Below are 14,544 nucleotides of genomic sequence, written 5' to 3'. Positions count from 1 at the left end.
AGGATCCCTGTAAGATTTCTGGGCTGTTTTCAGTACAACAGGGACTTTAGACCCAGATTTTAGTTCTCTGCACCAGCCGCTGCTGCTCCCCTTGTGAATTGAAGGTGCCTTGATAAACATTCTGAAAGGTCAGCTATTTTCACTGTGCCTGTGGCTTGCATAAGAACCTCAACATCCTCTGCTGCAAAGAGCAGTGTTAGGAACTTCCTACTGCCACACTGAATCACAATAGCTTCCCACAGCAACCAGTGGTAAAAATAAACCGGGCAAGGGGAAGTGGACAGCTTCTGCTGTTCCGCTTTCTCGGGCACACTTGAGTCACAAAAAAAGCGATGTACAACAAGACATTTATTTTGCTGATGCCAATGAAATCCATGAATGGTTCAGAGCATGGTCCCGCTGAAATCACAGAGTGTTTTGCAATGAGACGCTCGCTGTGTTCAAAGTTAAGCATGTGCTCAAATGCTGTCTTAAGTCGGTATTTTCATTAGGATCCAGCCTTAGGAATTAGACTGAAAGGAGCCAGGGACCCCTGCACATCCAAGAGCTGCTTTTGTACTAAAGGCACAGGAATACAGCCCTCTTGGTGTATTTCTTGTGTTAAGGGTCTATAAAAGACCACTGAGGAGACAGTGGCTCTGAAATGTTTTCAGTAGTAGATCTCAGCTTTGAGAAAAGCAGATTTTGACCAGAAGAAAAGTGTCTTCAAATACAAATCAATTTGAAGTTCTGCCTAGAGACAATGCCATTTGAACAGCACAGTTCTCAACAACATTACAACTAAGACTCTGTGTGTGCACGTGTTTGTTTGCGTGTGGGGGAGTGTTTTAAGAGCAATATTTTTCCTGTTACACAAGGTACAGCCCAGTTCTGGCTGAAATTCGGCCAGCTGGGGAAAAAAACTTGAGGAGACCTAGTCAGGTTGCTGAGCTTGGGAATCTTCTGATGAAACAGACCTGCCTCTTCCCTTCAAACAGTGTGTGCTGACAAAGTTTATATTAAGAGGCTGAAGAGATGAAAAGTTTGGGAGAAAAAAATTGAATGGCTTATCTGTCCCAGACTGGGGAGAAGGAATGGTTCCCACTCATGCTTACAAGAATTTGGAGAGCAGGGGCTTGTAGGATAACCCAGGAGAGAAGAGACCACAGCAGAGCTCCAGTCAAACCTCTGGCTGAAAGCTGGGTCAGCCCTGGGGGCAGGCCAGGTTACCTGGGGATGGTTGAGTTGGATCTTGAAATCAATCGAGGATGGAGATTGCACAACCTCTCTGAGCAATCCACCAATGTTTGACTGCCTGCATGGTGAAAATAGACTGCAGTAGAAGTGGCTCATACAGAACCACATTTTTAATGTCATCCTGCTCATTAAAAAGAGAAAGATCAAATCTATTTTGTAACAGGAACAGTTTGTGTGAGGCACGGAAAACTTCTGGTACCAGAGGTCTGATTCACACGAGAAGGAATGTAAAAGATGGAAGGAAACCAAAGGGTGCCTCCAGTTACATTCCTGTCTTGAAATGTTAGTGTTGCAGCACAAAAGGTTTGTATTTATAGTAGTGGATACCAACAGGGAAGATACTCTCAAAGTAAACAAGGATGCACGGATAGAAACATCTATGTTGCAGCTCATTCTGAGAACGAAAGGCAATGCGGAGGCTTAATGAGTCTCATTCGATTTTATTTTGGAACTGTGAGTTCCTGTCAAAGACCAAACAGGGCTGGGCACGACCCACTCAGAACCCACGCGAGCCTGCACACCCTCTGGCCTGCGGGCTGGGTCACTTCACTGCCTGACCTTTTTATTAAGCCCACGCTTGGGTGAAGGGCCCGGGGTCAGCCCCGGCGGGCCGTGCCAGGCTGTGGTGTGCCGTTCCCGGTGCCGTGCCCGGTGCTGTGCCCGGTGCCGTGCCCGGTTCCCCGTGCCGTGCCTGGTGCTGTGCCCGGTGCCGTGCCCGGTTCCCGGTGCCATGCCCTGTTCCCCGTACTGTGCCCGGTTCCCGGTGCCGTGCCCGGCGCTGCGCCCGGCGCCCTGCGGCTCCCGCGGCCCTTCCCGCGCTCTGCCCCCCGCCACGGCCCCGCCCCTGCCCATATTGGGCCGCCCCGCTCCCCCCCGCCGTGTCTCATTGGCTGTAGGAGCGCGGGGGGCGGGGCCGGGCGGGGGCGGGGCCGGCGTGTGCGCGGCGCGGCGCCGGGCGGGGCTGAGGCGCGGGCCCCGCCGCCGCCCCGCCTCCCGAGGCATGACTCGCCGAGCCGCCGGCCGAGCGCCGCTTTAATTGAGGCCGCCGGCATGGGGCGCAGCGCTTAGCGCAGGACGGGGGCCGCCGCGCTCCGGGCCGCACACACCGCGCACCCGCGGCCGTGCTGAGCGGAGCCGCGTCCGGCGCAGCGCAAGACCGACTCAGCGGAGCGGGGCCGCGTCCGGACGCCGCGTGGGTGGCCGGCGGGCCGGGCGCTGGCGGCCGCCGCTGCCGAGCCCCATGAAAACGCAGGTCTGGGGGAGCTCCCCGCGGGCGCCCATGGCTGCGGCGATGCCGTGCAAGAGCGCGGAGTGGCTGCAGGAGGAGCTGGAGTCGGGCGGCGGCCGCTCACTGCTGCTGCTCGACTGCCGCCCCCACGAGCTGTTCGAGAGCTCGCACATCGAGACGGCCATCAACCTGGCCATCCCCGGGCTCATGCTGCGCCGCCTCAAGAAGGGCAACTTGCCCATCCGCTCCATCATCCCCAACCACGAGGATAAGGAGCGCTTCGTTAAGCGCTGCAAGGCCGACACGGTGCTGCTCTACGACGAGGCCACCGCCGACTGGCAGGACAGCGGTGCCGCCACCTCCGTTCTGGGGCTCCTGCTCCAGAAGCTGCGCGATGACGGCTGCAAAGCCTATTACCTGAAAGGTGAGGTGCCCCTCGCCCTCCCTCCAGCCCCGTCCCGCTCCCGCAGCCCTTGTCCGTGTCGCCCTGCGCAGCCCCTGGCCGGCCGCTGCATCCCTAGGGTGCCCATCCCCTGGTCGGACGGAGGTGGCTGACTCGTTTTGCTTCCTTCCCTTACCCATTCTGCCTGATTTATTTCTATATTTCTCTATGGTTTTTTCCCCTCCTCTGCATCCCGCTTTAATCCCCCGCACAAAATGGTCGCAGGCTGGAAGCGGCCGGGAGCGCCCCGCTTCTTCCTGCGTCGCCTCCCCGGTAGCGGCGGGAGGAGCCCCCCAGGCTCGCCGCCGGAGCGGCCCCTCCAGCGCTGCCCCGTCCCAAGCCGATCCCGGCTGGGCAGCGCCGGGCGCCCCTCGCCTCCGCTCCCCGGAGGGAGCTTCCCTGCGCCGGCACCCGGCTCCTCTCCAGCCCTCCGGGAGGAATGGCCGGATTTTGGGGGGCAAGAGAGCCCTTCTCTATTTTTATCCTACCTCCCCACATAGCGTAAAAGCTATCGCTAGGGTTTTCCTTCCCCTTTGCCAGGCAGTGGTGGTCTGGGAGAGGGTATCCCGGCTGCTCCCCCGGGACAGGCCGATGGGGAGCGGGGAGCTGCGCTGCGGGGGAGCCAAACCCCGCACACGCCCCTCCGCCAGGCCCGGGGGCGCTTTGGGAGCTTTGGTTTTTTGGGGTGTTTTTGGCCATTTTGAAAGATCGCAGCGGGCTGAGCAGAGCCCGCAGCTGGGCTGCTGGGACCCTTCCCATCCTCCCAGTGCTCCCAGTCCGGTCGCTGGGTGGCGGCTTTGAGGCAGGAATAACAGGAGAGCGGGGGAGTGCGCGTGGGGGAGAGTGGTCAAGAAAGTTGCCACTTGCGGCTCTTTAAAAAACACGGCTGTTCCTTGATAGACCCTTTTTGGGGAGCCAGGGAAGCCCTGGTGGCGGGGTGGGGCGGCGGAGGGACAGTCAGGTATTTGGGGATCAGCCCTCGGGGCTGCGCAGCCCGCACACGCCTCCTTCCAAAACATGGTGAGGGGCCAGCACAGGGGTTGATCCCATTTCCCCCTCGACCCTCCGATCCGTGCCCGTGGGCGAGTCTCCCATCCCATCATCCCATCCCGGTTTGGGATTTCCCCACGGGCTCCGTTGCTCCCTCGCTTTGCATTCCTGTTTCTCCCCCCGTCGTCCTCATCCTCAGTAGGAAGGAGCGGTTTTAAAGTTACTCCTCAGCTCTCCCCGATGGGCAGGGGAGGAGCTGAGCCCCTTTCTCTGCCTTTTTCCGGGAGCCTCGGTGGGAAATGTTTCTAATTAAAATTCCAAAATGGCTCCTCGGCGCTGTCTGGCGGCGCGGGGGGAGGAGGAGGGCGAGGACGAGCCTTTTTCATGAATGGATGTGGCAGGAGCTGTCTGTCCTGCTCAGTGACCCCGCCACAACCGCCGAACCCACTAACGAAGTTTCTAGGAGCCCTTTCTAATTAAACCATTTGTCAGTGTCAGATCCCGATGGCTGAGCTCCGCTTTAATACCGCCTGGAAAGGAGGTAGATCCATGGGATTTTTGCTTCCCTGCCTCTGCCTTCCTTCCCAAGCAGCTGAGCTGAAGAGCCGGAGAAAAAGTCTTAGGGGCAGATGTGAAGGGTCCCATCCCTCTGCACCCCTGCTGTGGTTTGGGTGTAGAACATACCTGTGACACTGCCCTGTTGCAAAACCTATTTTGTAGTGATAAAATAATTTCGAGGATCACTCTGTGGCAAAACTTAGTGTCTTTTTTCCTACTTGGAGGTGAATAATTTGGGTTTTAGTGCCTGGGGTGAGTATGTGGTGGTTGTCCCTGATCTGTCTTTTCAGACATGGATACTTTTCTAAGTAGCAGTAATAGCTCTTGCCTAAACTGCTCCAGACCCTTACTTTTGAGAAGCTGGCAAGGCGAGATTGTGTCTTGGCATTGATTTTATTTGTGGATGTTTCTTTCTTTTGTGGTTGAGATTTGGCCCTATTTTTCACAAGCAATATTGAACTTTGCAAGAAACACTCCTTGCTCTCCTGGGACCTGTTTGCTCAGTATCAGTTTGTCCAGGGAAGATAAGGGAGCAGGAAAATGCTTTTCTTGCTGTGAAGTTGAAGGGATACCAACTTCTTACTGGTGAAGACTTTCTGAGTAACATATGTTCACAGGTAGAAGAATTTCCCATCCTGAAGATTAAAACATCTTTTTCTTTCTCTCTGCCTCTCTCCTTCCCTCTCTCCTTTCCCCCTTCCCAGGTGGCTTTAACAAGTTTCAGACTGAATATTCTGAGCACTGCGAGACAAACCTTGACAGCTCCTCACCCAGCAACTCTCCCCCAGCATCAGTCCTTGGCCTGGGAGGGCTGCGGATCAGTTCCGACTGCTCGGATGGTGAATCCGACAGGGAGCCCAGCAGTGCCACGGAGTCGGACGGGAGCCCCATCCCGAACAATCAGCCTGCCTTTCCAGTCCAGATCCTACCTTACCTGTATCTGGGCTGTGCCAAAGATTCCACCAACCTGGACGTCCTGGGCAAATACGGCATTAAGTACATCCTGAATGTGACTCCTAACCTGCCAAACATGTTTGAGCATGACGGAGAGTTCAAGTACAAGCAGATCCCCATCTCAGATCACTGGAGCCAGAACCTCTCGCAGTTCTTTCCCGAGGCCATTGCTTTCATTGGTAGGTAGTTGGCAGAACATCTCTTTTCATACTCACCGCTTGGGAATGTGGTGTGCCGCTTCCCAGGGCTGCTGCTGTCTGCAGCCTCACCTCTCCGGGGCACAGCATCAGCTTAGCAGCCGAGTGTCACGCTGTGATGGGGCACATCTGGTGCATCTCACCTTGGCTGAGTTCAGGGAGGCCTCCCCTTCCAAAATTCAACCCTCTTGCAGCACCTCAGCCAAGCTACCTGCAAGTGGTTAGACTGGCCCCGCTGCCTCTTTCCCTTGTGTGGGGATTTGCACTGCTGTGAAATGGCTGAACCAGGCAGTGGGGAGCTCCTTTGCCTGCTCTGCTTGGGGATGGGAGCTGCTTTAGTGAGACTGCTGCCAGCAATTCCTTAGCCCCAAATGTGGTTAAAATCAGGGAGTGTGTGTATGTGTGTGTGTGTTTTCTTTTCCTGAGGGGATTTGCTAGTCTAGTTGGGATCCTGCTGTAAGTCACCCTAGCATAACTAACTCCTTGTATGGATACTTCTCCTAAGGTAAGTGTCAACACAATGAGTTAGTGATTATAATTACACTGCAGAGTTTGGATGGAAAAACTGCTCTGTAGGCAGCTGCTGCCACAGTTTTGGCTGGTGGTGGTGGGGTTCAGGAAGGAAGATCTCTTCTCTCAGGCCAGCCTTGACTTTGAGAATTGCTTCTTATTCTGTGGGAAGTGTATGTTGGGCTGAACAGGGCTGTACACTTCCAGGCTGACCTGGCTGTTTGCTCACGATAGTCATTAGCTTAATCAGCTCTGTTTTACGGGAGTGAATGGCACAGGCAGTAATAGCACTGTTAACTATTGAAAGCCCCGTGGCTCCATGTCTGATTACAAATACTTGTATGGGTAGAGGAGAGGGGGACCTTTGCCTGCAGACTGAAGCCTGTGCAGCCCATTTCAGACCCCGTAGCTTGTGCTGGCTGTGCTGTAAGGCCTGAAATGGGGCAGAGCAGTGGTGGATCCTTGGCTGCTCTTCAGCTTTCAGAAACCCTGATTCCCACACGCTCTCCTTTGCCCCTGGCTTCTGCCCTCCAGTAACATGGCTGTGGTCAGAAGCTGCTGCTTCAGTGTGTCTGTTGTCCCATCTGCACTTCCTGCATGAGCAGGGTGTTAAACGTCAGGGGTGAGGTACAGTGTCCCTGCTGACATGTGGCATTTGGGATCTGTCTGCTCCAGTCAGCCCATGTCTCTGTGAACACCGTGCTTGTGCTTTCCAGTTAATGACAGGAAATGGAGGATTACCTCACTCTAAAACCAAACACCAAGAAATGCTGTGCAGGTCAGATGAAAGGCAAAAATGTCTGGAAAAATGTTGAACAGGAGAGCCTGGGGGGAGGGCTGGGTACGCTGGGCGGTGATTGCCCACCCTACTGGAAATTCTTGCCTGGTTTTGGAGGCTGGGCAGAAAACCTGTTGTGGCTTGGGTCTGGATTTTTGTTTTGCCTGCTTCTTCTTTGCCCTTCCCTGCACTTACGGTGCCAGAGTGTCTCTTACCTCCGGCTTTGCCCAAGGATCCTCTTTCTCCTGCCACTTTTTCGCTCCCCGCCAAGCTCTCAGTCAAATGACTGACTTCAAATAGGGCTGCCCAGAAGTAGAAGCAGCGCTGGGTACTTGCGTGCATTCAGTGCTCTCAGTGGTGTGTCCCTCTTTCAGCACTGAGATGTCAATTCATAAAGGGATCACGCTGTTCCGGCTGTGCAAGAGACAATGTGTGTGTGTGTGCTTTTCAGTTGGTGGCAAGGGAGGGGAAATTTCGCTGCTGTTCTCTCGCCATTTTTTGGTCCAGCCTGCATTCCTGCTTCCCGCTACCATTCATCCTGAGAGCCTCCTCCAACACAAGCGTTTGTTTGTGGTGAAGTGCATTTCTGTCGATCCTAAAGAACAATTTCACAATAAGGGAAGTTCCTGCCCTTCAGACTCTGCTTAAATTGGCATTGGCTGCATTCATGTAACTTTCTAGTGCTAGGAGGACAGGAACTGCAGAAGAGAATAGTTCATGTAGTGCTGGGCTGCAGCCTTGCCCTGAGTGCACAGCCTTCCCCGGTTTAGTTGGAGTTGAGGTGGGTGTGCTGTGCCCAACCACCAGCATCTCCCTGGATCTGTTGCCTCCAGCTTCATCTGCCTCCTGTGGGTTACTCCAGCTCTCTTGAGTAGAGGGTTCTGATGTTCACTAGGCAAGGGATGTGTTGCTAGACCTGATTGATAATTCTCAAGCACATGAGGTGCTTGGCCTTGCTGGGGATGTGCAGCTTTGCCATGCAGCAGGAATATCTCAGGAGCCCTGTGGGGAGAGATGCGGGTGTCCGAGGGACATGGGATGGTGTCACTAGGGGCAGGGGATCCAGTTCTGGCAGTCGTCGTGGTGCTGGGAGCTTGCAGCTGCCACCTGGCCCTGCTCCAAAGCCATGTGTTTTTGGTGCAGAATAATAGACTCCCCCTTCCCCTTGTCTTGTTTCAGATGAGGCCCGTTCCAAGAAGTGTGGGATCCTTGTTCACTGCCTCGCTGGCATCAGCCGGTCCGTAACAGTCACTGTCGCCTACTTGATGCAAAAACTCAACTTGTCCCTGAACGATGCCTATGACTTTGTGAAAAGGAAAAAATCCAACATTTCCCCAAACTTTAACTTCATGGGCCAACTCCTGGACTTTGAGAGGACTCTGGGACTCAACAGCCCCTGTGACAACCGCTCGCCCAGTGAACAGCTCTACTTCACCACCCCCACCAACCACAACCTGTTCCAGCTGAACACTCTGGAGTCCACATGAAGAGGACGCTGCCTGGTCGGGACCTCGAGCATCGAATCGCTTCTCTTGAGTATTTCAACTCTTACGAAAATATCTGTCTAGCCAGGCAGCTCTGAGATGAGTAGCTTCTCTGGGCAGAGGTGCCTGGTCGCTGCTTTAGGAAGGCTAATGCCGCTCACTAAGTATCCTGATCCAAGTGGTTTCAAGAGGTAGTGTTTTTACAGGGGGTTATTTAACAGGGGCGATGTTACAGCGTTTCGGACGCAGCTGTCACCGGCAATAACCGCTTTCCTGGGTCCATTGAGACTGTCAGAACACGCACACGTGTGAAGAGCTACCGGGGGTTAGCTTGCTGTGGAAAATGAGGAGATTTATGCACTTGGAAACCTTGAACAAAAGGTGTTGGGCCAAGACTGTTTTAAAACCCAAGTTTACTTTTTTTGATTTAAAAAAAAATAAGAAAAGGTAGATCTTACTCGAGCTTTGGGTTCAAACTCTTTTTAGATATGTAAGTTCTTGACTGTTTGTACAGACCAGGTTGCAAAACCAGTATTTTATTCTGTTTCTTGTTTGATCATTTATTATTTTTTTTAATCAAATGTTTATATTGACCAAATGCATTTTGCACACTTTGTGAAGCCTTGGTATGTCCTGGCATATTACTGGGTACTCCAGAGAGAGATACATGCTGCTGCTGTTGTTGTTAGCATCTGGTAGGAAGCTTTGTTATGTGTGAAGGCCAGTTGGGCTTAACCGCAACCCCTTCACCACTCCTGCACTCACAATCACAAACTCTGCACTGATTCAGCCAAGGTGACTAAGCCGCAAGCTTTTTTTTTAATGCCACCCCTGCCAAAAACACTGTTTGCTATTGCCAGAGGTAAAACTCTCATAGCCTCCAGAATTGGTAGAAGCATGTCTGAGCCCGGCTTCATTCTTTGCTGCCTGTTGACTGATTTAACATCATCCAGCTGGCCCGAAACCATTCCAGCTTCCCGAGTCCAGAAGGTAGTTGCAGTGCTGGCGTTTCTTGTGCACACTGGATTCTTTCCCACGTGTGCGGGGTGGAGGGGGAATGCAGCGAGCGCCTGGAGCAGAGTGAGGATTGTGTGGCGGGACAGGACTCGATCGTCACGCACGGAGCGCGTGAGGGGAGTGAAGAGGTGTGGAAATGATGAGGAGAGCATTGTAACAGAGAATTTTTTATATATATATATATATATGAATATATATATTAACTGGCAAATTCTGAGATGATTGGAGCTTTCAACAGAGGTTCTGATTTTTTTTCTTCCTCTTTCGAATAACTTTATGCCGTGCCTTCTATTCTGAGAAGACTTGTATGTATTTCTGGCTAGTGTTTGGCAAACTCCTTTTACCAAGCTGGGAGGGGAGGAAGTGGTAATAATTTCTGGGAGGAGGGCAGAACGGATTTAGAGATTTCTTTATTGGCTGCAATGTAGTCCCTCCTTTCTCCCCCCTCCCTGTCCACTTTAACTCTCATGTTAGTGAAAAAAAAAAAAAAGCCACGGATTTTTTTCTAAATATCCAGTTTTTTGTACGTTTTTCAAGAAAAATAAAAAATTATAAAAAAAACTCCATCTGGAGGAATGTTTGACGCTGTCACATCCTGAAACTGTTCTTTTCGTTCAAGATGTTATCAGAATGTTGGAATGAGCTTCTGTTTCTTGTTTTCTGGTTGTTTTTTGTTTGTTTGTTGGGTTTTGTTTGCCACAATGTTGGGATTGTGGGTCATTGGAAGGGAGAATGGGCATATAGTTGTGAGTGAGAAAATTGAGAATATCCTAATTGCATCTTACCTCATGGAGGAATTTATTTTTTCAGGGATTTTTTGACAGTGCATCTCTATTGCATTACAGCTAAGCTGGTTTGTAAAGGCTTCCTGTGCTGTTAGTGGTCTTTATTCTTTAAAGGAAAAAAATAAGATGCATCTTCTGATTAGTACAAATGAGAGCTTGTTAGTGAGGAATGGTTCTGCTTTCTGAGTTATGAAGGAAAATTAGTGACCCTATATATACTGATCCAATATTGGGACTTTGTTTATATTGCAAATAAATATTATTTTTTCTTTAAAAATGATGTTTGTGTCAGATCCTTGTCTAGCCTCTGCCCATATAAGGGCACGCTGCTCTTATCCATTTTTTATGGTTGATTAGGATCCTTCTGTGACCATGGAGAGCATTTGCTGGGCTGTGTTCAAGTGTGGTGTTTGGTTTCATGCACAGCTTAATTTTTAAGACCTGTGGTAAAATGGAGAGGGGGAGGTGGGCGGGCAAGGAGAGGGATAAGGGGGTATTGGATAAACTGAAGAACAAAGAACAGCTTGAGAATGGGACTGGCTTTGACCCCAGCCATTCCTCTGTGCCAAAAATAAATAGATAAACTAAAGACACTTTTGTTCACTGTTTAAGCCTGGGCTACAAAGGCATCGCAAGGCCTTGCCCACAACTGCTGTGTTAGCAGACTTTATTTTGGTAGGAGAGCAAGAAGTCAGGGGCTTGTGGGCAACCACCTGATGGGTTATCCTGGGCTTCTTGGAGAGCTGGAGCCCCCTCCTGCATCCCTGGGGAAGGGGGTGCTGTGTGTGTTACACTTGGGCTGTGCTGTGTCCCATTGTGCTCCCTGCATGGTTTGTGGGAATTCTGGAGGGGCTGATGAGGATGCTTTAGGATGAAACGTGGCTCTAAACATCTGAGTGCAGCCTATCTAAGGGAGCTGTGTCTCCCTGTGACTCTGCCTGTAGCTGGGCAGGAGTGGGTCCCCCCAGCATTCCTTGTTTTAACCTGAATGGCTAGAAATTAAATGACTTCAGTTGTGAAGTCCCTCAGAGTAAGTGTATGTGTCATCTTGTTCTAATCCTAGGGTCTGAACACACAAGGTAGTTTTATTCCAGAAGCAGCTCAGGCTAGTGGGTGGAGAGGGGAGGTAGAGGTTGAAGCAGGAGCCAAGCAAGTGTGTGCATGAGTTTGTTTACTCCTGGACTCCATGATGGGAATCTCTATATTGATTTGGAGACCTGTTTGTGGCTAAACAAACAAAAATCTACCTGGTTTGCAGGGGAAAGAAGACCTTTAGGTTTTCCCATGTAATTACATGGTAGAGTAGCTCTTGAAGAAGATAGGAAACTGTGCTGGAGGCTGGCTGTGCACTGAAGGAGTGCAGAACAGCTTGTCAGGTGTGTGGCTGTATTTGCTTCCATCTAATTTCCTCTCAGGTTTTTCTGCTAAGGAGTGGAGCAGGATATTTGCAGTTAGCATTGTAAGCACATTTGTGTGGTAGCTGAGTTGTGGCTGTCTGCAGCAGCACAGCTGCTGTTTGCTGTGGCCTTGGAGGAAGAGCTGGTGTGCAGGGAGCTCCTGAGGACCTGATCCCTGATCCTGGGTCATGCTGTGAGTGCCCTGGCACTGTGGCACTCAGAAGCCCTGATGCCAAACAAAGGAGATTACTTGTCTGAATATCATCCTGCCACTTGCAAACAGGACACACAGGAGCTTTTTCCAAGCTGCCTGGCCTCAGCAGCAAGGAGCAGCCAGCCTGGCTGGTCTTCAGCCCATCAGTGTTTTACAAATCTCGGAGGGGTTTCCTTGGAGACCTGATGTCCTGAAATTCAGTGAGGAGAAGAGAACTGACATCAGGCAAGGGGCAGTGCTGGAGAAATAGTTACAGAGGAAAAAGAGAGCGTGGGGTCTGTCTACACTCCCTTGCAGAGGCAGGCACGAGCACTAGCTGAGCGTAGGAGCACAGGCTGAGTGAGAAAGCTGGTTATGTTCAGAGCAGTGGAATTTGGCAAGGAGATAGAGCTTCCCACACGCAGCAGGGAGAAGCTCCTCGGTTAACCCATTGATTCCAGATGAGCTGTCTGTAAGATGGTCTGGGGTGTTTTACTTTCCAAAACCCAGTAATCTCCTGCCTGGGCAGAGAGATCTCCTGTCCCTGGGTTTTCACACGTGATGCCACAAGCCCTCAGGTAATATGAGTGGGAATTTATCTTTTTTTTCCCCCCATCGATGACTTTATCTTAACTCATTTGAACAGTTAGAGCGACCACAGGTCCCAGGTGCTTTCAAAAAGTTTCTCCCTCCATTTCAAGTCATGGCAAAAGCACAAAGCTAAGCTTCTGCAATTCCCTGCTGGAAGCCCAGCATTAGGAGCCCTGTGAGGAGGACACAAGCTCAGGGAAGGGTCTTTGTGGTTACTTCTAGCATTTTTCCTCTTGCATGCGTCTACCCTTCCCTTGGTGTGGCATCAAACACATCCTGAGCATGATGCAAGTCAACCTTTGCAGCTCTGCACTTGCCTGCTGTTGCGACACCCAGAGATGCACGTGGAAAAGCAGATGCTTCCTGCCACCATCTGAGTTTGGGTGCTCACATTTCCAAGGTAACCAGGTTATTTGTGGGCTGTTACATTCTTGTATTATCCTTTATGTGAGGAAATCGGGCTATTTGCAGTGTTGTAAAGGCACGCAGATAGTTCAGCTAATAAACACATCCCTGTATTTACTGGCACAGTAAATACAGATAGTCCTGCTCTGGGCTGCTCAGAAAGTGTGTGAAAATGGGCTTGCTTCTGGATTTTGTGCCATTTGGTCTCATGCTTCCTCAAATCTGTCCCTTCGTTGTGGAGTGCTGGGCTGGTGAGAGGGTGTGTGGGGGATTGTTCACCAGGAATAGCAGCTCCTGGGAGTCCCATCCAGCCTCCACGTCCTGTTCCTATGAGTTCCTTTACTCAAACTGCACAGTTCCCCTCTCTCGTGGCGTTGTCCTCTGGTCTCTTGCTGTATCACCAACAGGCCTGGGCTCCAGGGTGCCGCACCTGACAGGTGTCAGCACCAGATGTGGCGTGGCTGTTCTCTGGGGGCCATGCTCCAGGTCTGACAGCCGCTTCCATGGCCTCTGGGTGGGAACTGCCACAAACTGGCAGGAAAACATGAGGGGGCAAACCGTGAGGGGGAAACCATGAGGCCGGAAACTGTGAGGGGGGAAACCGTGAGGGGGGAAACTGTGAGGGGGAAACTGTGAGGGGGAAACCATGAGGCGGGAAACCGTGAGGTCGGAAATCGTGAGGGGGAAACTGTGAGGGGGAAACCATGAGGGGGGAAACCATGAGGCGGGAAACTGTGAGGGGAGAAACCATGAGGGGGAAACCATGAGGCAGGAAACCGTGATGGGGAAAACCATGAGGGGAGAAATTGTGAAGTGGGAAACCATGAGGGGGCAAACCATGAAGCGGGAAACTGTGACAGGGGAAACCATGAGGGGAGAAATTGTGAGGCGGGAAACCATGAGGGGACAAACCGTGAGGGGGGAAACCATGAGGGGAGAAATTGTGAGGCGGGAAACCGTGATGGGGGAAACCATGAGGTGGGAAACCACCAGGGGAGAAACCGTGAGAGGGCAAACCATGAGATGGGAAACCATGAGGGGCAAACTGTGAGGCGGGAAACCATGAGGGGGAAACCATGAGGTGGGAAACCGTGAGGCAGGCAGTGATCGGTGTCCAACCTCAGGACAGCTGTCCCCAGCGTGGGCACTGGCAGACACTTGGGGTTCTGCCTCCCACTAGGTGCTGTGACATGTCAGGTGCCACCTGAGGGGACCCTGAATGGTGGCCTGGGAAGGCCTGAAAAGCTCGTGGCCATCACAGTGGCTGGGTCCTGTGGAAGATGAAGAGCCCAGGGAGGAAGGCTCTGAACCAGCCAAATCCCTCAGCCTGCGATGGAGGTGGACCTCTGTGAGAGACTGGGAGCTGCTCATGAAGGAACTGCAAGTTTCTGGAGTCTCTGGGCTCCTCCCTGACATGTCCCTGGTGCCCTGCTGTGCTGTGCCACCATCCTAGGTTTGGGGTGGGAGCTGGGTCAGCCAGGAAGCTGTGGTTCAGCTTTGGTGGCTCTGTCAAGGGTTGGGGTTTAATTATGGGTTGGGAATGACTCCTGCAGCAGGAGCAGCTGCCTGGGCTGGCTGGCTGGCCCTGGACTGCTGGGACCTGGCCTCCATGGGCTGTGTGGACCCCTTGGTGCTGGGGCAGTGCTGATCCCCCTTGTATGCCTGGTGCAAGGCGTGGCCACCCGTACTTTGTTGGCCTTTCTCTCTCCCCCACCAACTGTCTTCATCACTGAAATTGGTCTTCTTCTGCATTATCCTTATTTCCTTTCTCTAGTTTCT

The 14,544-nt window shown here is 52.2% G+C and overlaps 1 protein-coding gene across 1 annotated transcript; it reads left to right on the top strand.

Moving 5' to 3' along the window:
* The first annotated feature begins 2,275 nt into the window (after positions 1 to 2,275).
* On the top strand, positions 2,276 to 10,459 carry DUSP7 (dual specificity phosphatase 7). The gene is made up of 3 exons (XM_030956779.1): positions 2,276 to 2,888; positions 5,159 to 5,587; positions 8,073 to 10,459. Exons 1-3 carry the CDS (start codon positions 2,477 to 2,479, stop codon positions 8,378 to 8,380), a joined length of 1,149 nt encoding a protein of 382 aa, XP_030812639.1. The 5' UTR covers positions 2,276 to 2,476; the 3' UTR covers positions 8,381 to 10,459.
* The last annotated feature ends 4,085 nt before the right edge of the window (positions 10,460 to 14,544 follow it).

This window comes from Camarhynchus parvulus, chromosome 12, assembly GCF_901933205.1.
Source record: "Camarhynchus parvulus chromosome 12, STF_HiC, whole genome shotgun sequence".
NCBI lineage: Eukaryota > Metazoa > Chordata > Aves > Passeriformes > Thraupidae > Camarhynchus > Camarhynchus parvulus.
This window is presented reverse-complemented; position numbering and strand designations above follow the sequence as displayed.